At 41.8% G+C, this 24,086-nt stretch overlaps 1 protein-coding gene across 1 annotated transcript in view; it reads right to left on the reverse strand.

Moving 5' to 3' along the window:
* The window catches only part of HYDIN (HYDIN axonemal central pair apparatus protein), a 364,550-nt gene that overhangs the window by 27,641 nt on the left and 312,823 nt on the right, over positions 1-24,086 (reverse strand). Inside the window, exons 60-74 of the mRNA XM_063112309.1 lie at positions 22,344-22,495; positions 22,043-22,232; positions 18,990-19,092; positions 18,479-18,766; positions 16,848-16,990; positions 14,360-14,578; positions 11,519-11,679; positions 9,113-9,210; positions 8,390-8,597; positions 6,986-7,198; positions 6,371-6,509; positions 4,508-4,673; positions 1,617-1,764; positions 1,004-1,211; positions 287-508 (exon numbers count right to left, since the gene is read on the reverse strand). Coding sequence (XP_062968379.1) covers positions 287-508; positions 1,004-1,211; positions 1,617-1,764; positions 4,508-4,673; positions 6,371-6,509; positions 6,986-7,198; positions 8,390-8,597; positions 9,113-9,210; positions 11,519-11,679; positions 14,360-14,578; positions 16,848-16,990; positions 18,479-18,766; positions 18,990-19,092; positions 22,043-22,232; positions 22,344-22,495 — 2,658 coding nt within the window. The remainder of the gene's footprint in view (positions 1-286; positions 509-1,003; positions 1,212-1,616; positions 1,765-4,507; positions 4,674-6,370; positions 6,510-6,985; positions 7,199-8,389; positions 8,598-9,112; positions 9,211-11,518; positions 11,680-14,359; positions 14,579-16,847; positions 16,991-18,478; positions 18,767-18,989; positions 19,093-22,042; positions 22,233-22,343; positions 22,496-24,086) is intronic.

Below are 24,086 nucleotides of genomic sequence, written 5' to 3' on the forward strand. Positions count from 1 at the left end.
AATGCTGTACATATTTTCTCCCTGCCCCATCTATCTCTCTTATTTATTTTGGTGGCTGAGTCATATTCCAATACACAGATGGTCAACTGCTTTTCAATTGGCACTTACCAGGCACCTAAACTGTAAATGAGGCCTTTGTACTAGAGATTTTGGGGCTATCTCCAACACAACCACCCTACAGGAGCTTCTGGATGGGTGGGAAAGACAAAGAACACAAAGGAGAATTAACCTGTCAAGGCACCATTCTGAATGCTTTCAGTGTTTGGACAATGTTAAATGATCTCACCTTGATTCTGAGTTCCAGGCCCTTCAAGACACACTTCTTAAGTGGTTGGAAAGACAAGGTGGCCTGTACACTCTGCCCCACATCCACAGTGCTGTCAGTGGGTGAAAATTCCAAGTACTGCAGCAGAGTTTTGGAACCAGATAGCTCAGCCTGGAAGCTGAAGTTGAACTTTCCAGTGTTGATAAAGCTGAATTCACACTGGACACATTCATTTAGCTCCACCTGGGAGACAGAGAACAGAGTAGTGAATGCAAACACTCGTTCCCTTCTCTGGGGGGTCAGGATATGTACATGTTGGGGGACAATGTCCTTTGGGAAACAGGGATGGCTGATGATGTTGGTAAGTTGAGTATCACTAGCTTCATGTAGCCACATATTCCAGCAAGCGCTGCTAAGTGTTGGGGTTCACCTCATATCTCAAGAGTAAGATGGCGATTTAATTCTTAGACCTTCCTTGGTAGTCAAACATCCTTTCTGTATGTTTAATCCAAACATTCTTGCCCCTCTCCACCATCCCTCACCCCCTGAAAAGTCAAATGAAAGAAGCATTTGCATCATAACTGTACATTCTGGGGACAGAGCTGTTCCTAGCATGTTTCTGTTCTCCTGGTTTCTCTGGCATTTGAAGCAGAAAAACTCAGCTCATGTTCACTTGTCCCACCTTCTCCAGTCAGCGTGGAAACCAAGACAGACAGCAAGGCCCACTCACACCTTTACCTCATAGAAGCTGATGATGTTGGTCTGGTTGGGAGTCAAGACAGTGATGGTGCCAGTGCTGTCCTTGCACTTAACCTCCGCATTCATAGCGTAGCCCTCGGCCTTGACATTTAATGTCAGAGGGTGGACTTTCTTTTTCACATTGCAGATCAAATTAAAATTTACATCTCCTTCTTGCTTTGGTGTGAAGAAAATATCAATTGGGAACCTGGTTGTGGAGCAAGACAACAGATTAGCTGACTAGGCTAATTTGTTAAAACCTGCTTAAAAAAATATGAGCCCACTGGATTAGCAGATACACTATGAGGAAAAGGCACTATAATTCTAAATTATAATGAATTTTTAAGATTTGCCAGGTAAGGCTGGACATTGCTTTGGGATTCACACATACAGCAAATAGCAAGGAAAAGAATACAGACATTAGAGAAAATATTGAGAACAAGGGCGTAGAATTCTTACTGCTCCATAATTCATCAAGAAAATGAACATCAGGGAATCATTAGAACAGAAATGAAAAATTTTAGAGTTGGAAGAGATTTTGTAAATAGGGCACTCTAAGGGATCTGAGTTATCTGGGGACCCTGCCATGTTGGAAGGACGTATTTTTTGTTACCTGGACAGTGGTGGGACCCAGCCTTCCATGGGACATACAACCAGGCTGTTGCTGAAACCTTCAGAATATCGGGAGTTATCCTGGAATGCAAAATTGAAGCCCTGCTCCTCCTTGTTGATGATCTGTACAGTCTCCCTGGCTTCTCTGCCTGCGGAGGAAACGCCAGCCCTCAGCGGAGGCCTCCTGCCTGCTTGCTGAAGCATCTCTGCAGACACCGCTCTGCAGGCAGGAGGAAGTCTTCCCCAACATCTTTCCCTCCCCTTCCAAACTCCTTCATCCTTCCTTTTGCTCTACAAGTGACCTTCCTCTCTTGGTGGGGTGGGGGGGAGGGTTCAACGTCTTCCTTCTAGAACTGTGGGCTCCTGCTAGGTGGCTCCTCTGCCCTGGTCACAGCTCTCCTGGGATGCTGGTGACATTGTTTCCTTCCCTTGCTCCTTCAGACCCTAATGCCTTCCTGAATTTGTTAATGGGGTTTCCCCCTTCCTGGTTAGCCCCTTAACTACCCGCATCTCTAAATAATCCCTGCAGTGAATTCTTTTGAATTAGACCTTGGATATGCCATGAGTTTCCTGCCAGGGCCCTGACTAATACATCTCCTCTCACTATTTTGTTTTTCTACTTACTGTTATAGAACACTTATTTTCCCACATAAACTTGAGGGTCATTTTATCTAATTCTCTTCCCTCTCAATCCTTTTTGGATTAGGGTTGCCAGATATAGCAAATAAAAGTAAGTCCCAAATATCGCATGGAACATACTCATGCTGACATACTTAAGTACCAAAAAATTATTCATTGCTATCTGAAGTTAAAATTTAAAATTTAAAATTAAAAAAAAAAAAATTGAACTGTGCATCCTGTTGCTTCATCTGGCAACCTTGGTTGGGATTTTAATTGTAGCTTCATCAAATTTGCATTTAATTTTGGGAGAACTGACAAGTGTTCAGATCTTGCTTGGGAGTATTTTAATAAGATAGTTTTCTTCATATAGGGCCTGTGCTTTTCTTGTTATATTTATCCTTAAATACTGTATAAGTTTTGTCAGTATTAAATACAATTTTTTTTTGTTTCTGTTTCTAGGTGCTTATTGCTAAAGATAAGAAACTATTGATTTTTGTATATTTGTCTTGCAGTCACCCACCTTACTAATTATTTTGTTGATTCTAGTAGTTTGTTTTGCTTTTCTTCAGAGCCTCTAGAGGTTTTATATGTAAAAAGTCATCAGCAACAACAAAATGTGATTTTGTCTCTTTCTTTCCAACTTTTATGGCAGTTATTTAATTTTCTTATTTTATTGTACTTGCTAATTTCTCTAAGAAAGTGATCAATAATAATGGTGATAATGGGCATCCTTACCTAACTCCTCATTTTAATTGAAGTAGTTTTAGTGGTTTATTATATTTGCCTCATTTATTCCTAATTTGCTATTAAAATTCTTTTTGGGAATGTCTGCTGAATTTAGCAATGCCTTTTCAGTATATACTAATATGATCACGTGGCTATTCATCCTTCATCTATAGATGTGATCACTATATTGAAATGCACACTCTTGCATTCCTGGATTAAACTCTCTTTGTCTTGCTGTTATTATTCTTAGGCTACATTGCTCGTTTATTCCTTCAAAAACTTAATAAATGCCACAATCCCCATACCTACTTATGTGTATCAGTATAAGAAATACATGAAAATAATACACATCCAACTTTAACATTGGTTTCCTTCGATGGAAAGGGAAGGATGGAACAGGATGGATGGGGAGAGATAAAACTTTTGTTATTCAACACCTCATTGATTGACCTACTATGAAGAACATTATTTTATAAATAAAACATATAATGAACTATTAAAAAAATCCTCTGACTTTAAAGAGTTGGAACCAGCTCAAATGTCCATCATCAGATGAGTGGATAAGGAAACTGTGGCATATCTACACAACGGAGTACTACTCTGTTATAAAAAAGAAGGAAATAAATACTACCATTCGCAACAACATGGATGGACTTAGAGAAAATTATATTAAGTGAAACAAGTCATGCACAGAAAGAGAAATACCACATGTTCTCACTTATCTATGGGAGCTAAAAATAAATAAATTAAAAAAATCCTCTGGCTTTAGATGTATTACACACAAACACACACACACACACACACACACACACATCACATCTGTGTGAAAGATTCATGGGGTTATAAGGGACCTGACAATCACTTCCTTTATTTCCTTCAAGTCTCTGCTCAGATGTCACTTTCCCACTGCCTGCTGGCACTCCTTTTTCCTCCTACCCTGCTGTATTCTTCTCTAAACACTTATCAACTCTGACATGCTATATATTTTACTTATTATTTATTTATTTTTTGGTAGTCTGCTTCCTATTACTAGAATGTAAACTCATGCTGGTGGAAACTTCGTGCTTTATCTATAAGTGCATTCCCAGCCCACAGAAGAGTTCCTGAGCCATACTAGGGTCTCATTAATACTTGTTGAACCAAATAAGTGCATGAAAGGATCACAGAGAAATCTGACCACTGTGGCACAGATTGAGAAGTAAACAAATACAACCCATAATCTGGGGGCACATGCAGAAAGGCTGGGTCTGACTTGAGGCTCTGGAAATGAAGAGTCAGTCCAGGCCCTGAACGAATCTACAAAGTAGGGTCTTTAACAAGGCTCCTAAATTTCCTTGAGTTATTACTGTGTAGGTTTAAAAGAAACTTGATGGAAATTAGATTGAGAGGTAAATATTTTGTGGCTTTCTGAAAAGTGATAGAGGCCCTCTGCCATGCATCTGGAAGGCACAAGGAAAAGTTCCGCACCCAAGGCTACTTCTGGAGCTCTTGATGGCCTTGCCCAGGTCATGCCAACTTTAAATATAAACCAACAGGCATCCTTACCAATGAGGAGAGCACTGAAGTTGAGGTGTGACTTGTCCAGAGAGATGAGAGGGTCAATGGCTTTGCCTACCAGCAGGAAAGGGACTGTGATATTGTGTTCAGGGATTAAGAAAGTCCATAATGCTTCTGTGACATCCAGATGGGAAGGTGTGAACTGGAACACGATCTAAGGAGACAATTTGGAACACAGTGATGAGAGGCACTCTGGGGATGCAGAACTCACCCTATCCTTGTGGCCTTCAGAACTCTGGCTTCAATAGCTACCATCTTTCCCTGCAGAGGTTGCTTAGTATCTGAGGAAGGGAAAGGAATGAAATGCTATGTTTATGTAAGGTAAGGGGGGTGATGCCAGCAACCCCAAGGAAAAACAACAGGTAGCTGTGAGGCACCTGGGAGTCTTCCACTTCCACAGACATCCTCTCTTTGGCACAGCTCCACCTCTCCACCTTTATCTCTAAGTCCCTTATATGATTTAACTCCTCCCCCTGGCCCAGGGTTGCAGAGAAAGCAGCTGCTCAGTGCCTGGATCGATACCCCGCCCAATCCTTCTCTTGTATGTAAGTCACTCGATAATAAGCTCCTTGTAAACCATATGGAGTTGCCTGTTTCGTTCTTCAGTCTTAAGATAGTGGGCCGTATACTTTCAGGTCACACTTGGACAGGCACTTCTGTTTGCTTACTCCATGTATGTTATGATAGCTGACATTACCAGGTTATTGCTACCTTTCCGCAGTTCCGTAAGGGCATGTAGGTGTGGCTGTACTAGCAACATCAGTGTCTACTTATCCTGGACACATGTCCTCCAGAGGGAGCATGCCCCACCCACAGCCTCTGCTGGCTAAGTCATGTTTTGTGCCGTGTCTTTGTATGCCATGGTTGTACCACAGCTGAATAGACTGAAGAGTCAGCACCCTTCTCAAAGAAAGACAATCCACATGCTTGTCAGCAGCCTGGCACAAAGCACAACAGGAGATGATTAGCAGGGCCAATCAGATTTCTCTCTCAGAAGTCTGGAATTAGAAAATGAGTGGCTGGGCCAGCTGGCAGTGGAGCTGATGGTAAAAGATACTATGAGGGTGAGTTGAGCCACGGCATGCCGTAATCCATTTGTCAAGTGAAGTTACAAAGCAACTAATAAATAAATAAATAAACGGTGAAGAAACTGGTTGGTAGAGGGAGAATGGAGTAGATGGGTAGAGAGAAGCAGAGAGGACTGGAAGGAAAGTCCAATCTCAAAAGCTGCCCCGGGTCCTTTTTCCTTTGAGCTAACTTAAATGAGTCTTTTTGCAACGGACCCATTTGGCCAGAAAGGAACCAGACAGATTAACATGCATGGTACCTGCCAATGCCAGGATGATGCAGGGGAGGTGTTCTGGCCCCTTCTCTATGTCTTCTATAAGTTTGACCCCTGCCCTATACCTCTGTGTAAACATTTAGGACTAAGACACAGGACATGACCCCACTTTTCTGTTTTGTCCTTAGGCCCGGCCAAGTTAAAACACATCAGTGTTCTTTCACTGTTGTCAGCCCCCCGGACAAAAATAACTCTTTACTTCAGGCTACTGTATGAGTCCTAGAGTCCCCAGACATTGGTGTCCAACTCCCCTTTGCTGCTTGAATATCCTCAGCTTTTTTAAAACTGCAAATACTAGAGCTCTCTGCTTCTCATGCTCAGCCAAGAGAGCTCAGGACTGTCTTGTTCATCAGGTTTGCCATATGGTGGCCACTCGATAAATACTTATTGATTTGATGCACCCTTAGGCAGTTCTCCCTAACTCCACCTACTGTCCATGGCACACTTGCCATGCAGAGATAGCTAGAATGATCTAAGCCTTGGGTTGAGTGGTCCTCACTCGCACAAACCTCAGCTTTCTTCTCAGGGTGGATGAATCCCTTCTTGGTAAGGCATGTGAAGGCTGGAGGGTTCTGGAGACTTTCAATATCTTCAGAGATCCAGCAGAAGGAGTAGGTGCTATCGGTCGGGTTCAGGATTGTAAAGGTCCTGACCAAGGGGGAAGAATTGACAACAGAGAGTGAGAGAGGGATTGAGGATTAAGAGAAATTTCTTAGAACCTGGCCATGGTGCAGTTCCCCAGAACTGTTCAGGGAATTTCACTACTGTAGAAATGAAAACTCCATCTCATCTGGGGATCCAAACTATGGCTAGGGTTCTGGACTTTGAAGAGAGTGCTGCCAAGGGCACATTGGTCCCATGGATTTTCTGTGGTCAAGGTGGTGGACAGGGATTATACTTTTATGCCTTCCAAATTTTCCCAGTGTCAAAACTAAATTGACAGGATCAATTCCCTAAATGTAATGGTTCTCCAAAGTCAAACCTCTAAAACTCAGGTCAAACCCCAGGACATCAAGCCTGCTTCTAATAATCAGTCTAGCTTGTTTCTCTGAATTCCTCCTTTGAGTTTTTTTTAGGACGATTGACTGATATGAATTCAACCAATGCAAACCAAAGCAACTCACCGGAGATTCTTCCCTCCTATGCCCACAGTTGTGAACTCAATCACCCGGGTGTTTGGATCCAGAGTCCCACTACTAGACCCTCGGAGCTCTGGGTTGCGCCGATAACCGCTGATGTAGTCTGAGTCTTTCAGGTCAAAATGGCAAAAGGGCAACAAGCTCCGCCCTTTTGCTACCAGGACTGGACCTTGCTCTCCAGGTGGCAGGTTGGGAATCCTGAGAGAATAAGGTTATTTTTATTTACGTTTTATTTTGTAAGCAGTGTTGCTTTGGAAATGAATATTATATCTACCAGAATGTGAGCTCCATGGGAGCAGAGGCTGGGTCTGTCTTGGTCAACAACATTACCTCAGTGCCTTGAATGGTGCATGATGCATAGTAGGTATTCATGAATTAATTACTGAATGGATGCATGCATGAATGGGCTGAGTATGAAGAACCCGAATTTGGATTCCTTCTGTGTACCTAAGTATGGCTGCAAGTTACTTCCTCCATCAGTGGTAAGAAAAATCCCTGCTGTAAGATGAGCACAGTCTTACCCTTTGGGTCCTTTCATAGGCATTTAGTGGGGTATAAAAAGTGGCCTGGAAATCCCAAAAAAGTATCCTGAGCTCCTTGGAGAAGGTGAAGCAGATGTGGGCAGACTCCCAGCCCCAGGACCAAGCTGAGGTGGCCCAGGTATAGGAAGGCTCTCCATGGTGTGACTGCAGGGGTACCAGGAAGTTTTGACAGCTTACATAGGTCTTCGCAACCCTAGGCCATGGTTCACAGTATTCTTCTGTGAGGTGAGTGTTCTCCTTGGAGCTTCCCTGGGAGTGAGTACCACGTCAGGGACTTTCATCATCAGCTGTCATTGGATTAGCTTTTCTATCACCGGGTCTGGGCACCATGTATTTCTCACCTACTGTGTACTAGATCCACCACCTTCCACCACCACCCAATACTTATTATGCTTATTGTGTGCCAGGCACTGTTCTAAGTTCTTTACTTGAATTAATTCATTTAATCTTCTCAACAATTCTACAAGGTAGGTGGTTATTTGCATTTTGTACATGAGAAAACTGAGTCCCAGAGAAGGCACAAGAAAGCGTGCTCAAATTCATGCTTGAGAAAGGACTGGAACCCACCTGGCTGTCAACTATTCTGTTGCTTAGTGGAATCCTATAATGCCAGGAAGGGGGCACTGGGGAGTGTCTGGAAAGGACTGATTAATAGGACAAAAACCAAACTCTCCCTGTTCTCCAAAAGCTGGCCCCTTTCAATCTTTCCAAAGAGAAAATTGACAATTTGGGGCTGTGGAGGGGTCTAGGGTTGGAAAGAATGGTGACAGACGTGGGACACAAGAGGTGATCAGAGCTGCAGAGCTTTGCCCTGCAAAGATGGTGGTTTGGGAGAACATTTCCTTACTGGCAGAAAAGTTTGCTCTCGAAGTCTCCAATGTCCAATGGGGAGAATTTCACTTTGAGTTTCTGAGTCTTCCCCACAGGCACGATGCCTGCAGAGGGCTCCACAGAGAAGGGTGGCGGGGAGCCATTGGTCCAGTGGTCCAAGGCGCTGTCCAGAGTGCTTCCCGTATGCAGGGTACCCTGGCTAAGCTGATCTTTTTGAGTGGAACCTGGGGGCAAACAGAGAGTGGGTCTGCATTTGCTGTGAAAGAGTGGGTTTACAATCTGGGGGCCCATAGATAAGGGCCTATTTGAAAGGTCTGTGAATCTTCAAAATTGTAATAATAACAATAATAATAAATATTTGCCTACCAAGTGTTGGACCCTTTTCTAGTGCTTCATATGTATCAACTGCAAACTTGGGCATGGGTGTATATTTTCTTGGGAAAATGGTTCATAGCTTTCATTAGTTTCTCCAAGGGGTCTGTAATCTCTCAGAAGGTTAAGCTTAAAAGACAAGATTCCTAGTGACCTGTGGGGGGCCAGAGCCTGGACTCCAGGAGGGCAGAGTTTAGCTCCTGAGTCTCTCAGGTCCATTTGGCTCTGCAGACACCACGATGTCTCTGCTGTACTTTTTCTTAGTCATGTGGGAAACTGTCTGAGCAGTGCTGGCTTCTCAAGAAAGTTTCTTCTATTCACTGGTGACTCAGAGCAAACCCTGGGTCTTATCTGTCATCTCACTTACCTGGGTTTTCTGGCATTGCAAAGCTGACCACTTTTGCAGTATCTTCTGAGATCCAGCTGAACTCCAGCTGCACATGGCCTGAATTAATCAGGTCAAGCCTGCAAATCGATCGGGGAACAGATGTGAGAAATGTACTGCCAGTGATTTTTGTCCTGCCTGCCTATCATCTGTACTGTTATTTAACATTTTTCTTTAAGCCAAGTCACTTTATTTCTTAAATATTTCTAAATGGCAAGTTTGAAGCAATTTTAACTGAAATTGTACATTTGATATACTAGTTATATTTCCTTCTAAAACACATAAAATATATACATAGCTATTAAAAGTAAAAATATCCAAATGTTTAGCACTTAAAATCATTTTGCATACTACCAACACCCTATGCAATGAGCTCTCAGCATGTATCATGGTAATCCTGAAAAATTCCCATGACAGAGGAAACAAAATCTATTTCACATGACAGCACCTCTCTTGGGAGTAAATTCCACAGGCCCTCTCTTCCTGAATCACCTCCCACCAGAAACAATGTCCTTGTCGTCAGAAGCCATTTGCCCTCTGCCTGTGGCACCTTCTGGATTGAGACACAGATTTTAGTTTCTTTGATTTCAAATTCTGAATCAGCAGAGGCTACTCTTGCCTCAAGTTTCCCTGCCAAGACAAGAACAGGGAGACAGACGTTTTCCCTGGAATCACTATTAAACTTGAGGACAGTGGCCAGCACCGGAAAACAAAACAAAACAAAAAAACCCCCAAACCGAAAACTTGCTCACAGTCATAGCAGGAAGATGAGGTCTTGATACAAGGAAATGATGGTGTCAGAGAAATAGGGGAGTCGTAAGAGTCAGGAATGTGGGTGGGGAGTAGATGGAGGGTGGAATATAGATTAGATTTCCATGATTCAAGCCAGGTAGGCCATGCAGGTATGCTTGAAATCAAGTGTTTTGACCACAGGGCCTTGTGTTTACCGTGTGAATTTATGAGCACTGGTACTTATCCTAAAGATAATTTTTATAAAGTGGAGAAATCTCCATGGCACAGAGTACTTTTCCTAAAAAGAGTTCTTGGTTGAGGTCAGGGGTTGGCAAATATTTTTGTAAAGGGCCAGATGGTAAGTGTTTTTGGCTTTGTGTGCCATACAGTCTCTGCCGCAACTACTCAGCTCTTCTTTCACAGTGCGGAAGCAGCCATAGACAATACCTAAGTGAATGGGCATGGCTGTGTGCCAGCAAAACTTTGTTTACAAGAACAGGCCACAGGCCACAGTCTGCTGACCCCTGCTTTAGGCCATCAGCAGAAGATCTCACTTCCTGACATTATTTTTGGTTCTATAATAATTTGAGAGGACATTTAAAGTTCAATAAATGCAAAATGAGTTAAATGAGTTAATTACCAATTTTTATAAAGTAGAAATGTCAGTGGTTTACATTTTTGTCTTTGCATATGTTGCTGTCTCTGCCTAGAGGCCTTTATTCTCACTTCTTCACCTGGCTACCTTCTGTCTGTCCTCCAAAATTCAGCTGGGGAACCGCCTTTTCTGGGAAGCCTTCCCTGACATGCTGTCTCTCCCATAACCTGATCTGCTTTAGGTACTCTTTTGTTGCATGCACAGGACACCATCCTGCAACTGAAAATTTACTCATTTCTACCCTGACCCCACTCTCAGTCTATGAAATCTGTGAGGATAGGGCCCATGGCATCCTTGGGTCCCTGCATCTGAATGTGGGTGAAGGGTTAATCATTTTTCCTTCTCAAAGACAAATTTGGCTCTTAATTAACTTTCTAGCTTGTTCCCCTGGAAACCTGATAAAGGAGAAAGTCAGCTTTATTATTAGGCAACATTGTTTACAGTAAAAATGACCCTGACCAGTAAATCACAGGTGGACTGGGAGAAATCATGATTACCTGGAGGAAAGCCATAGCTTTGGGGTTATCTGAGTGTAGTGACTCTTGTAACTGGGCTTGTTACCTGCAGGGATCCTGAGAGCTATATCTATGGAGCAGTTATGAGAAATGTTGGCTTCTGTTGGGTATGGGACTTCTAAGCTAAGATGCACCCCATACCCACTAATGTCTGAGCTGTCATCTGGATGGGGCAATAAAAATAGACAGAATAGATCCTAGCCTGCTGTGTAGACTGCTGCAAGGACTATTCCCACCAAAGTGGGTTGCTGATGCCACTCTGGTAGACTGTGTTTCTTAGTCTATGTCTTGATTACAAGTGTGAACTTGAAAAGCTCTGTGGGTCTCAATGTTTTATTGGTCTTAAGATGATACCCTGGTGCATGCTACACAGATAGGATGCCTGGTATATGCTGTCATAGATAGTGAATAAATTTTTGCTGAATGAGTGAATGACGGAATGAAAGAGCTTCTCTGACTAGTGTTGAAGAGGTTTTGATGACTCACTCAAACACTCGGGTCTGGTAAACCAGTGTTTCCTTAAAGTGCACGTCGCTCGTTTGGCACTGGTATGAAGCAAAATCCACATTGGCGCTGATCTGAAGCTGCAGTTCTCGGTGGTTTTCTTCTGTTACTGAGTGGGCAGGCTCGGGATCTGTCTCTATCACCTGTAAAAAGGCAGCTGTGTCCTCAGCGATGCAGAGCCAGCCACCTCACCAGAATAACAGGGGGATAGCACAGTACTTTATTCTACCCATGTAAATTTATACCAACCCACAAACTCAAGTTCCAGAACAAATGAGTAAGGCAAACCTACAATGACTCATAGAATGGAAAAGGAAGAAATTGAATAAAAGGAAATTACTGAGAGCATTTACGACTGCACTGGTATGAGTTTTGGAGTCAAATGAACTCCAAAGAAGGTAGAAGAAAGAGAATCATAAAGATAGGAACATCTTTAATAAAATAGAAAACATCTAAAATGGGGAAGACCAACAAAGTTGTTTATTTGAAAAGATTTTAAAAATCTTTGATGAGACTGATGAAGAAAAAAAGAGAGAAAATCAGAAATAAAAAGGGGACATCACCATCAACCTACAGGTTTAACAGATAATAAGAAAATACAAATAATTTTATTAAAATGCACATAAAAACTTAGTTGAAGGGCAAATTACTAGAATAATAATTTAATAAGATTGATGCAAGAACAAATAAAAAACTCTGAAGGGTCCTATTATTACTATTAAAGAAACTAAATAGTAGTAAAAGAAAAATCTTTAAAAAGTCCCCTGAAGAGCCAGCCCTATTACTACTAAAGAAACTTAATAGAAGTAACAAAAATCTTAAAGAAGACTTAAATAAATAGAGATATATACCTTGTTAATGGAAAGGACAAATTAATAATATAAATTTTAAATTCTTCTTAAACTGACTTATAAATGCAATCCAATCCCAATCAAGTTTCCATTAGGGATTTTTTTTTACAGTATTTGTTAAATGGATCCCAAAACTATATAGAGAAATATAGGACCAAGAATAAACAAAACATTTCAGACCAAAATGGTATGGAGGAGGGACTTCTCTTCCAAATATTAAGGCTGATTATGAAGCTACAGAAATTAAGGCACTTTATAGTTTTATAATTGGTACAGGAATGCACATTTTTCTTGGTCCTTTAACATGTGTTCTCCTTCATTTTATTCCACAGGAATAGACAAATTATCAATGGAATAAAACAGAGAGACCAGAAACATCCTAGGCATGTATAGAATTTAGGTGTATGACAATGGAATCCTGCAGATTTAGGAAATGGAAGGGCTAAACAAAAAAGGGATTTGGCAAATTAGTTATCTAGATGAAAATATAAAATTGGATTCTTGCCTCACATCATACATAAAATCCAGGTGGGTCAGGGGCTTAAATATCAAAAGCAAAGCTCTTAACTTAAAAAAATGTATAGGTGAATATCTTTCTGGGAAAAAATGTTTTAAAAATAAGTCATAAAAAGTAATGGATATAAAAGAAGAGATTAATAAATTTGACCACATTAAAATTAAGAACATTTTTGTTTATCAAAAGATACATTAAAAAACATGAGAAGATAAGCTACAACTTTGGTGAGAATATTTGCAGACAAATAATATAAATAGAAGAGTTTATTTATCAAAAATAAAGTAACTCATACAAAGGACAAGCACCATAATTGAAAAATGGGCAAAAGGCATAAAAAGGCATTTACATAAGAGATAACATGCATGGTCAATAATCATATAAAGTATACTCAACCTTATTAGGGATCAGGGAAATTCAAATTAGGCCCATAATGAGGCCTATTTCCCACTCATTCAAATGGTAAAATTCAGGAAGTCTGACAATGCTAAGTTTTGGAGAGAATGTATATCAATAAGATTTCTTTGCTGTAGGAGTATACATTGGTACAGCCATTCTGGAAAACACTTGGGCATTATCTTGGAAAGTTGAACATTCACATATTCTATGGCTCAGCAATTCTCCTTCTAGGAATATAAGTGCTTGCAAATGAATACCATGTGATATGAACAATAATGCTCATAGAAACACTGTCCATAATAGCAAAATCCCAAATGATTTTCAAAAGAAGAAAGAATAAATAATAATGGAATTTTATATAGCTGTGAAATGGATACATTACAGCCACATGCAACAATATGGATAACCGCAAGCGATAACCTTCTTAAAAAATAAAGTTAAAAACTACAACTAACCAAAATGCCTTTTGGAATACATGGTTAAAAAAGAAATAAAAAACAAAAAATCAAAGGAATGAACACCACAAGGTCCAAGGCAGTGATTACCCCAAGGGGGACGCAGGGGGATAAAATGGCTAAGAACCACACAGAGTCTATGTCTTACTTCCCATGTTGGGTGTGGGTTTGTCTCTATTTATTACATTATTAAAAAGAAACTAACTAAGGAATAAATAAAAGAGGGGCATTCATGGACCAAAGATGAGATGCTGTCATGAACCAAAGATTATGACAAATCTAATTCTGGACACATGAGGTAAAAAGGAAACAACTAAAAGCAATGACAGTTTTGAAGAAGAAACAGGTGGGAGGACTTGCTCAATTAGTTATCAATTCTTAAACTGAAGTTCTACCAATTAAGATGGGTGGTATGTGGGATACCTGTGGCATGGATGACACGTGGCATGAGCAGAATTTCAGTTTGTCATGTTTTCCATCAAGTGGAATGGGGACCTTTTCTAGTTTCCATGAAAGAAGGAAATGATCAGCCACTGAACTTGAGGGCAGTAGGCATACAAGCATGGCAGACCTGGTCAGATTTGTGCTTGATGTCCCTACTTACTTTTCGTTTTGTAGTGAAAGTCCCAGGTGTGTTTCTGGGCACGTCCACCCACTTGACTGTGCGCATGCGGTCATCCCAGTCAGGGACCTGGTCTGCAGGGAGCTGAAACATGATCTTGGAGATCTTGCACTTGACCCCCATCTTCTTCAGGGTGATGGGCACGTCTGACTTCATGGTCACCACTATGTCCTTGGCACATCCAGGGTGGAGGTGGCCAATCTGGGGAAGAGCCTGGTGTTAGTATTTCTGGGAACTTAATCTTGAGGACTCTTGATATCTGATGACATTATGGAGATGGGGTGGAGCCAAAAGTCTTGGCAAAACATGCATCATTCAAGCCCATATATGTAGATTGACTTAAATATGTACAAGAGGTTCTTAGAAATGTAATCATAATAACAAGAGCAACTAATATTTATCAAACTGCTACTTTCTTCAGGAACTATTTTAAACCTTCACACAATTCTACTAGTCCCTACAACAACCCTGTGAGAGGTACAGCTATCACTCCTATTTTACAGACAATGAAACTTGTAATTTGCTCCAGGTCATTAATATTGGAAGAGCTGGATTCAGAGCCAAGCAGTATGGCTTCAAATGCCACACTCAACACCTTACACTTCTTATTAATAGGATCTACACAAATCATGGACAGATGAATATGGTGTACCAGCAGTTCTCAGAATGTGATCTGGTGACTGCTGGGATACCCAAGACCTTTTAAGGGGGTTCGTGAGGTCAAAGCTATTTTCATCATAATATAAACACATTATTTGGCCTTTTCTCTCTCATTTTCTCATAAGTGTACAATGGAGTTTTCTAGAGGTTACAGGGCATATGATATTGCATAAGATTGAATGTAAAGCAGATATGAGAATCCAGCAGTCTTCTATTAAGCCAGATGTTAAAGAGATTTATTATAATGTAAAATAATGCCACTCTTCTCAATTTTTTTGGAAATTATAGCCATTTTTATAAAAATATACTTGTATTAACATGTAACAGGTTTATTATTATATTTAAAAATGAGTAAGTACATGTTTTTAAACATCCTCAGTTTTAATTTCTAATATGGTAAATATTGATAGATAAAATCCACATAAACCAAAGCTCTCTGCGGATTCTCAATTAACATTTAAGAGTATAAAAGTGTCCTGAGATCAAAAAGTTTGAGAATTGCTGAAGTATACCAGATATATAGGAAATCCAATTTGGTGTGTAGAATAAAATCATTTATGATTTAGCACACATAAACACACACATACATATATCCATATATATGACAATCTTATCATGTTTTTGACAGACAAAACACTTTCCTTCCTCTGGAAAGTGAGGAGAAAAGAAAGCTTAGTACCTCCCAAGCATACATGCATGTGTGTGCATGTGTGTGTACGCATGTGTGTATGCATGTAAATGGACTATAAGAAGCTTATTTTCAGCCTTTTTTGACTAATCCTTTCCTAATACAGACAATGCCCTATTAGATTATACTATATCTGTTTCCTCATAGATCATAGTAGTATTTACCTTGCAGGGTTGTTGTGAGGATTAAATGAATTAACCAGGATCTTAGAACTGTGTCTGGCATATAGTAAGCACTCAGTGTACACTAGCTACTATTCAGGGTTGGATTCGAGCCATGTCAGGAGGATTAAAATGAACTTTATATCCTTCTAGGAAGCAAAACTTACTCCTGGTAGCACTCAAAGATTTAAAGGTGACAAGGTAGGGTCCCTGACCCTCTTTGCTTTATCCCCCTAGAGTTCTGTACTTGGTGGCCGTGTGTAAACAAAGCAGGAGGCAGTGAATACATTTGGGTGTCCCAGTGTCCTGGAAGCCTGGAAGTGAACCGTCAATAAAAAGCAACTGCTGACCAGAGGCAAGGGCCTGCTACAGTGTTGTCCTGGGCCTTGCTCAATGTCAGTCTTCAGTCAGCAATCCATAAAATGTGTGCTATGAGATGCTAAAAGTAGGGGTTAGAAAATTCCAGATAAAACAAAGCTAACTAGGTTTTAATATGCCGAAGAACACTGGGAATCTTTACGTGACGGATGCCTCCTAAACCGTTTTCTAAATCTCAGTTGTTCACAGAACAACCCCCTTCTCCCCCCATGTAGCTTTTGGTGAACCACTTTTGAAGGACTCAGGCTCTGAAGAACACAAACCTAGGGGGACACAGATCCACACTCTGTGACAGGAAGACTGGGACCTAGATGTATGTCTACATATAGGCCTCCATAGAATTCCTCAACATCAGCCCAGCAGCAGTCTTGGCAGACCTCATTCTCTGCCCTTCCCCTCTGAGACCAGGTGGGACATGGACAGTGTCCTCTGGTATCAAGTCTGAGTGAGGGATGGTTCCTGGGCTGTCTCCCAGCTGGAGATCACCATCCCATCTCATGCATCTGTGGGAATGGGCTGGCAATCAGATCGGGTTGGCTCAGACCTAAGGGAGTCCAGGAAACAGTGAATGGCTTTCACTTACCTGTGGAGAGAAAGTAATTGTAGCTAAAAGGGGCCATTGAAACCGTATCACATTCACTTGGCTGTGATTAGTGATTGTGAAGCTCACATTATAGCTGTTTCCGATGTGGCAGTCCCCAAACTGGATGTGGTCCACCAGAGCAGCTAGGGGTTAGAAGCAGAAGGTTGGTGAGTCCTCCCTGGCCTCCTCTGAGGGCCTGTTTCCTAGAAGAGGCAGTACCTGATAGACATTGTGCCTTACTCTCACGTACCCCTTTCCTTCCTGGATGGTTACATCTGAAAAACCTGGAAGCCTTGAGTAGCAAGATTTCCCCCCACCCCCCAGGGAAATCTTTTATCCATCCCTCCACCTTGGCCCTCACCTCCACGTGTACCAGAGAAAACAGAGTTCCTTAACTTCATTTGTTCGGTAAGACAATACCATTAAGGGTTAGGTTGGCCAGAGAAGATACAGGAGTCCCAGTTAAATTTGATTTGCAGATAAACAATGAGTACTTTTTAGGATAAGTCTGTCCCATGCAATGTTTTGGGACATACTTATGCTAAAAATTAATCATATTTTATCTGAAATTAAAATTTGTTGGGGAGGGACTCCTGTATTTTGATTTGCTAAATCTGGCAACCCTATTATAGGTATGAAATCTAATTTCTGAACTTGGGTTTACTGCTGCCTCCTGCTTGACCCCTGACAAGAGAGGGGTTACCCTGTAGTTTCAAATGGGTGAAACACCAGAAGAACCAGAGTGCTGATTTCAACCCATGTTGTGTAGACTCCCTAATGGTACATTGCAATTAATTATAATTATAATTAAGCTCCTAGACAAGTTCTGGAACAGTTTATAACTCACTTTATAGCAATCAACCACAGAATGAGGTTGCTTAATATATGCTTTTTGATAATAACCATGAAGTAAATTTTTTCCTACCCCAAAGAATATGGTCAACTAAATGAAGCTTCAGTGCTTGATAGATTGCAGAGTCACATGTCTTTAGCTTTAATATACACCTGATCACCTGGGGCTCTTGTTAAAATGCGGATTCTGATTCAGCAGGTTGGGGTGGGTCTGAAATTCCCATTTCTAACAAGCTCCCGTGCGATGATGCTATAGGCTCTCAGACTGCTCAATGAGTAGTGACACTGCAGAGCGTGATGTTCTAGAGGCGGCACAAACCTACACCCTCTCTAATTACACAAGCCCGTCATTTTTCTTAGAATGTCTAGGATAAGTGTTTCAGATGAAACAGACAATGCCAACCCAAGCCAGCTCAAAGATAGAGACAGGGAAAACTACAAAGGGGCATTTAATCACTTACGAGCTGAACTGGCATTTGAGTATCAAACTATATGTTCCCTGAGAGCAGAGACTTTCTTATTAATTTTTGCAAGCCCAGGGTTCAGCACAGGGTGGGACACATGCACATTGAAGCTCAGTAAACGTTCATTGATTGGACACAGGAATAAACAGAAGGATTGACGTGGCTACTGAGCCAGGCATGATGGAGCACACAGTAATGGAGAGGAGATTCATGCCTGAATTCTCGGGAAGCTGGGCAACCTATTATTTAAATCTCACTCATTTAAAATGACCCAAGAGCCAACAGTTGGGGACACTTCATTGCTGCTTCTCCTACCTGTCACCAAGTCTTCCACACCATTTTCCTCGAAGACCTCTATGACCTCAGGGATATCTGAGGCCGCCAGGCTGGTGGGAGCCACCAGCCCATGGATGTTGTCCAAGGTGATATCGTCCTCGTAGCCTTCTCCCACCATGTGGATGAAGGTCTCCTCGTACTGATTGTTAATCACTGACAAGTGGATGATGCCTGTCATTCTCCCAACCTTCTGGGAGTGGAAAAAGACATCAAATTCAGCTGTATTTCCAGGAGAAACAACCAGGGAGGCGGTGTGAGCTTTCTTTGCTGCAAAAAGAAGAGAGAAGCTAGGATGTAGAACCAGTTTAAAGAAATATGTATCAATAAAGACCCTGGCTGGGGAGAAAGCAGCGTTAGTGTGGGAACAAGGCTTGGCTCGAGGCCACCGATGATGACACTGGCCATTCTTCCCTGGCTGGGCCCTGAGCAGTCTCCTAATGCACCAGTTACTGAGATCCATTGCCCTCAGAAGCACCCTCCACCCACCTACCTTTCTCGTTTGGTTTGTTTCCTTCTAGGATGTAGATGTAGGAGGTACTAGGCCTCCCTTTCAGGGAGAAGACTCCTAGCTGGTCCTGCAGGTCAATATGCAGCTGGCGGAAGAAAAGCAGGATTGAGTATCAATCAGGTTTACAGGCTGCTCACAAGTTTTGAGTCTGAGGTGAGATACTGTGCTGTGTTTGGGGCCTAGTATTCACTTTTTTGAATTTCTTATTAAGAGAGAGATATGTTAAACATTAGACCTGGAGAGAACAAAAGAAAATTCAGTCAGGTCAGCCCTTGTTATCCAAGTGAGGAACTGGAAGTCCAAAGAATATAGGTGACTTGCCAGATCGCAAAGCTAGACAGTGTCAAAATGGGGTTGCCAATGCCTCTGCTATTGACAGAGGCAGCTGTAAAATACATGCTAGACTAATAATATGAAAATAAATACTCATAATTCTATAAGAGCTTGAATGAATGTGAATTCCTAAAAACCAGTATCTCCTAAGTACTATGCATTAGTTGCCTGAGGGTGTCATGTTGAGCATCCTACCAAGATGAGAAGAAAAACAAGGTGGGTATCTGACCTACATGGAGAAAAGGAGGAGTGGTTTCCAGCCCATTGGAAGGAAGATAAGACTGAAGCCATACATCGGATACTAGGCAGGAGAAATCAGCAGACATTTTGAGAAGACAGTGATACTGGCACCATCATGAACAAGATGGAATAAAATAAAAAAGGAAGAAATAGAAACATCACATAGGAAGCTTCTGAGATGAAAAATTACGTATCTAGAAGAGTAACTAAACCAAGATCTGTGGGAACATGGAAATCCAGAAAGGTCAGCCTAACTTTCTGGGCTGTTTTTGTCATGGGGCATTTGCCAGTCTAGAAGAGGTAGACGGGAAGCTTATCTGTGCTTTTGATGGTCTCTTGGTGCTAAGAGGACAAAAGTCCAAGGCCTGTGAAGGGTGGAAGTGTTTTCTTTGCTCTGGGCTGAGACCCCAAAGGTTTACACCATAAGATGAAAGGTGAGTTGGATATAAACCAGTTTTTGGAGGGAGAGCAATCCTGCTCTGAGTCATCTGGGGAATAGAGAAAACCTAAGACCTAAAACTGGTTTATGGTAATCCTGAATTTCTAGTGCCTGCAAGTGCTAAGCAGAAGCAAATAAAAATTGTCTCTAAAGAAAAATAACATCACCTTTGGTCTAATTATTTCTAAATAATATTTCAAATATAATAGCCAACACATGATCAGAAGATAACCAGGCACATGGGGAGACAGGATAACATAAATAAGAATGAGCTGAAATAGCAGATATCAGAAACAGATCCACAGGGACTTCAGATTTCGGAATTATCAGGAATAGACTGCAAAATGGCTATGATTACTGTGTTCAAGAAATTCAAGCCAGGTCTGACAATTGCAGCATGAAACTAGAAACCACAAAAACTGATTGTGCCGATCTGAAAATCAAATAGAAAATAAATTAAAAAAAAAAAGAAAAATCTAATAGAAATTCTAGCACTGAAAAATATAACTTAAGAACTTCACAGAAAGGTTTAACAACAGACTTAATACAGCTAAAGAGAGAGTTAACAAACTGAAGACAGGTCAAAAGAAATTATGCAGAGTGAAGCCCAGAAAAAAATGAATGCAAAACATGGTTAGGCTGAGAGACATGGAGGATATAGTGAGAAGGTCTTCCACACATTTAATTGGCATCCCAGAAGGAGAGATGAGAGAGAATGGAACAGACGTAACACTTGAAGACATGTCTAGGAATGTTCCACAATTGATTTGACATCAATCACAGAACCAAGAAGCCTGGTGAATTCCAAGAAGAATAAATTAAAAGAAACCCACACGTAGACACATCACAGTGAAATTGCAGAAGACAAATACAAAGTAAAAATTTGAAAGGCAGTCAGAAGAAATATTTCCTCAGTAGAACATTTCAGACTTGTAGCTGACATCTCAGTAGTAACAATGGAAACCAGAATATACTGGAATAATCTCTCCCGTTTGCTGAAAGAAGACAACTGTGAAAAATTGCATTAAAAATGAAAGAGAAATAGAGATTTTCAAATTACATTGAGAGAATTCACCACCAGCAGATTCACATTAAGGAAATACTAAAGAGTATTCTTCAGTTGGTAGGAAAAGGATCTCAGATGGAAAATTGGAGATGCAAAATGTAGTACAATAAAAATAATAAACGTGGGATTTACTTAACTGTATCAATAACAACAATAGTAGTAATGTCTTGCAGGATTTAAACTATATGCAGAATCCAAAGCCCTCCACATGTTTCCCCCTTACTCTTTTATTTTATCTCCCATTGCCCTCCTACCCCTACTCTACGTGCTCACAGAGCTGGGGGCTTACTGGTTCCTGCCAGTATCTTACACTTTTTGTGTGTGTGTGTGGCGTCTGTGCTTTGCAGTTTTCTCTCTCTTCCTGGGATGCATGTACTGCCATGCTTACTTGCTGAAACCCAACTATCTTTCCAGACCCAGCTCAAATTTCATTTACAGTTGAACTTCTCTTTAATCCCCTAGATGGGAAGAGATCAGTTTCAAAAGTCCTACAGTCCTCTGTGTAACACTTACACAATGTATCACTTTTTTGTAAATTAAAAACGTAATTTAATGATTGAACCAAAATTCCCTTTACATGTTGCATCTCTCACCCAATGAAGTTTCTTTTCCAGTTTTTTCCTCTTTAAAAATGCAATGCTTATTACAGAAAAAAATGAAAAAATGAAGACACTGAGAATACACATAATCCTACCCACTTAGCCTGGTGTATATCATTGCACACTACTGTGCACAGCAGTTATCAGTGTATTGTGTAATCTGGTCTTCTACATTCCTTGAGGGCAGAGACCATGTCAGATTCCCCTCTGCATGTCCCATGTCTTACGCACGGTTAATGTATGAGGATCATGAAAGAGATCCTTGTGCATTAGGGATGGCAGAGATCCCAATGTCAGAAGTCTAACTTCTGAATGATTCTTTTCCCTTTCCATCTCGTGCTTCACCCTCAAGTATTACCTGGGCAGGGATGGTGCCATTGTTCTTAAGGATGAGAGGTAATTTCTCTGAATGACCAAGCAGAAGCCTCTTAAAGAGGAGCAAGGGGTTTCCATATTGGTTACAGAGAATTGGCCGCACAACCGTCACTCGAGGGAGGTTCCCCTCACCAATGATATCAAATACGAGGCCTCGGTTCCTGGCCAAATTGCTGCAGGGAACAAGAAGATAGAGGCTCGTCAGCCTGGCATGGCAGGAATGACCTTCCATAGAGAGTGTGGTCTGTAGCCCTGCTGTAGGAGAGGAAGTTGGGAGCTGGTACCTGGGCAAGCCATCCAAGGTAGCCTCAAAGATACACTGGTAGGTCTGCATGATCTGCGGGGTGAAGGACACCGTGGCGAAGGCATGGGAGCGACTGGCAACACACATCTTGTTGGGTTCCACTTCAAAGATGTCGATGATGCGGGCAAAGGGCTGGGGAGGGGAGCAGAGACCAGAGGGTGTTAGCTACTTTGCATTTGCACTGGGCTTGCTGCTCATCTCTGCTCCCCTGTTGTGAGTTCCCCCGCCCCTAAACTCTGCGGTAGACACGCGCCACTGCCCGCACAGTCATACATAGCTCCTGGAAGGAGCAGCTTACGTGCTCTGAGACCCGCCTCTGAGCAATATCTGGCTGGAGGTGGCCAGACCCATGATCTTTGACTCAAATAGATGAACACTAAGCCAGTCAGATATTCTCCCCATCACCCACCCTACCCCTGTCAAACAAGAGTGTTGTTGGATACTAATGTACAGCTGAGCTGGAAGCCGGTTGAACCATGTGCATGACAAGGAAGCCAGACTAGAGAATGAAGCAACAGAACACCCTGAGTGAGAGACATGTGGCCCCTGAAGGATGGACAGAGTATCTGCTGGTCTTCGGAAGACTGGATTTCAGGTGACAGTTGCAGTCCTAAAGTGTTCTGGCTACATGATGTGTTCTGACCTGTGTCAGAGGTCTCTGATTCACTGCAGTAAACTTTGCTTTGGACTAATCTGAGTGGGTTTCTGCTCCCCATAACTCCAAGAACACTGCCTAGAACAATCTCCCATAGCATTTTATCTGTTCCCATCTCATGGCAGTGTTTTGAGATCATAGGGACCCCTTGCACAGACTTGAAAGGATTCTTTACCCTTATGTGAGCAGATGGGATTCGGGATGGCCTATTCCCTCTTGTTCTCCAGCTGAGGGCACTAAGGTTTCTTTGCTCTTCCCAAGGGATAGCCTTCAAGTCGGCAAACCAGGGAGGCAAAGAACATCTGATGTCTGTAAGTTCCTGGTCATAAAGTCTCTCTTCAGAAATCAGGCTTGCTCACTTTTTATGTTTTTACTACAAAATAGGGAGAAAGCTGCCTCTAAGTGTCCCAAATAAGGTCAGAGAATAATGACTGGGTGTCACCAGGACCTGAGGAAAGTCATAAAAAAGATTAGTCTACCCCTCTGCACTGACAGTTGCCCCGGGAATGCACGCTCTATACATGGCTCTAGGCTGACACCAGCCAACTCGGTGACCTCTCCACCACCAACAGCTGTGAATAACATGAGCTCTGGGGTATGAAGACCACCTGGGCCCAGATTCCACCTTGGGCAGAGAACTGCAGCAGCCGACCTAAGACGAGGCAGTATTCACAGCACATTGGGTTGGAAATTAAGGGCAACAGAAAACCCATTGATTAAGTCCTCTATCTTGGTATCCTGAATTTTCTGTTCCACTGTGAAGAAAAAGGATCTCAATATGATCTGACTCAGAGAGAGAGGGAATTTTGAGTTTGGCAGACCCTGATATGGGCACTTACTATTCACCCTATGCATGGATGAAGCTTGACTCTAAACCTAGCCCTATATTTTCAGGCTCTGGAACCTAGGGGAAGAATTTAGCCTTTTTTGAGCCTCAGTTGCCCTAACTGTAAAATGGAGATAATAATACAAAGTCTGACAGAGTTGTTGTGAAGATGAAGGGAGGTAATGAATGCCAATCACTTAGCAGAGTGCCTGCCACACAGGAGGGACTCAATAAATGCTCAC

The sequence above is a fragment of the Cynocephalus volans genome, chromosome 10, assembly GCF_027409185.1.
Source record: "Cynocephalus volans isolate mCynVol1 chromosome 10, mCynVol1.pri, whole genome shotgun sequence".
NCBI lineage: Eukaryota > Metazoa > Chordata > Mammalia > Dermoptera > Cynocephalidae > Cynocephalus > Cynocephalus volans.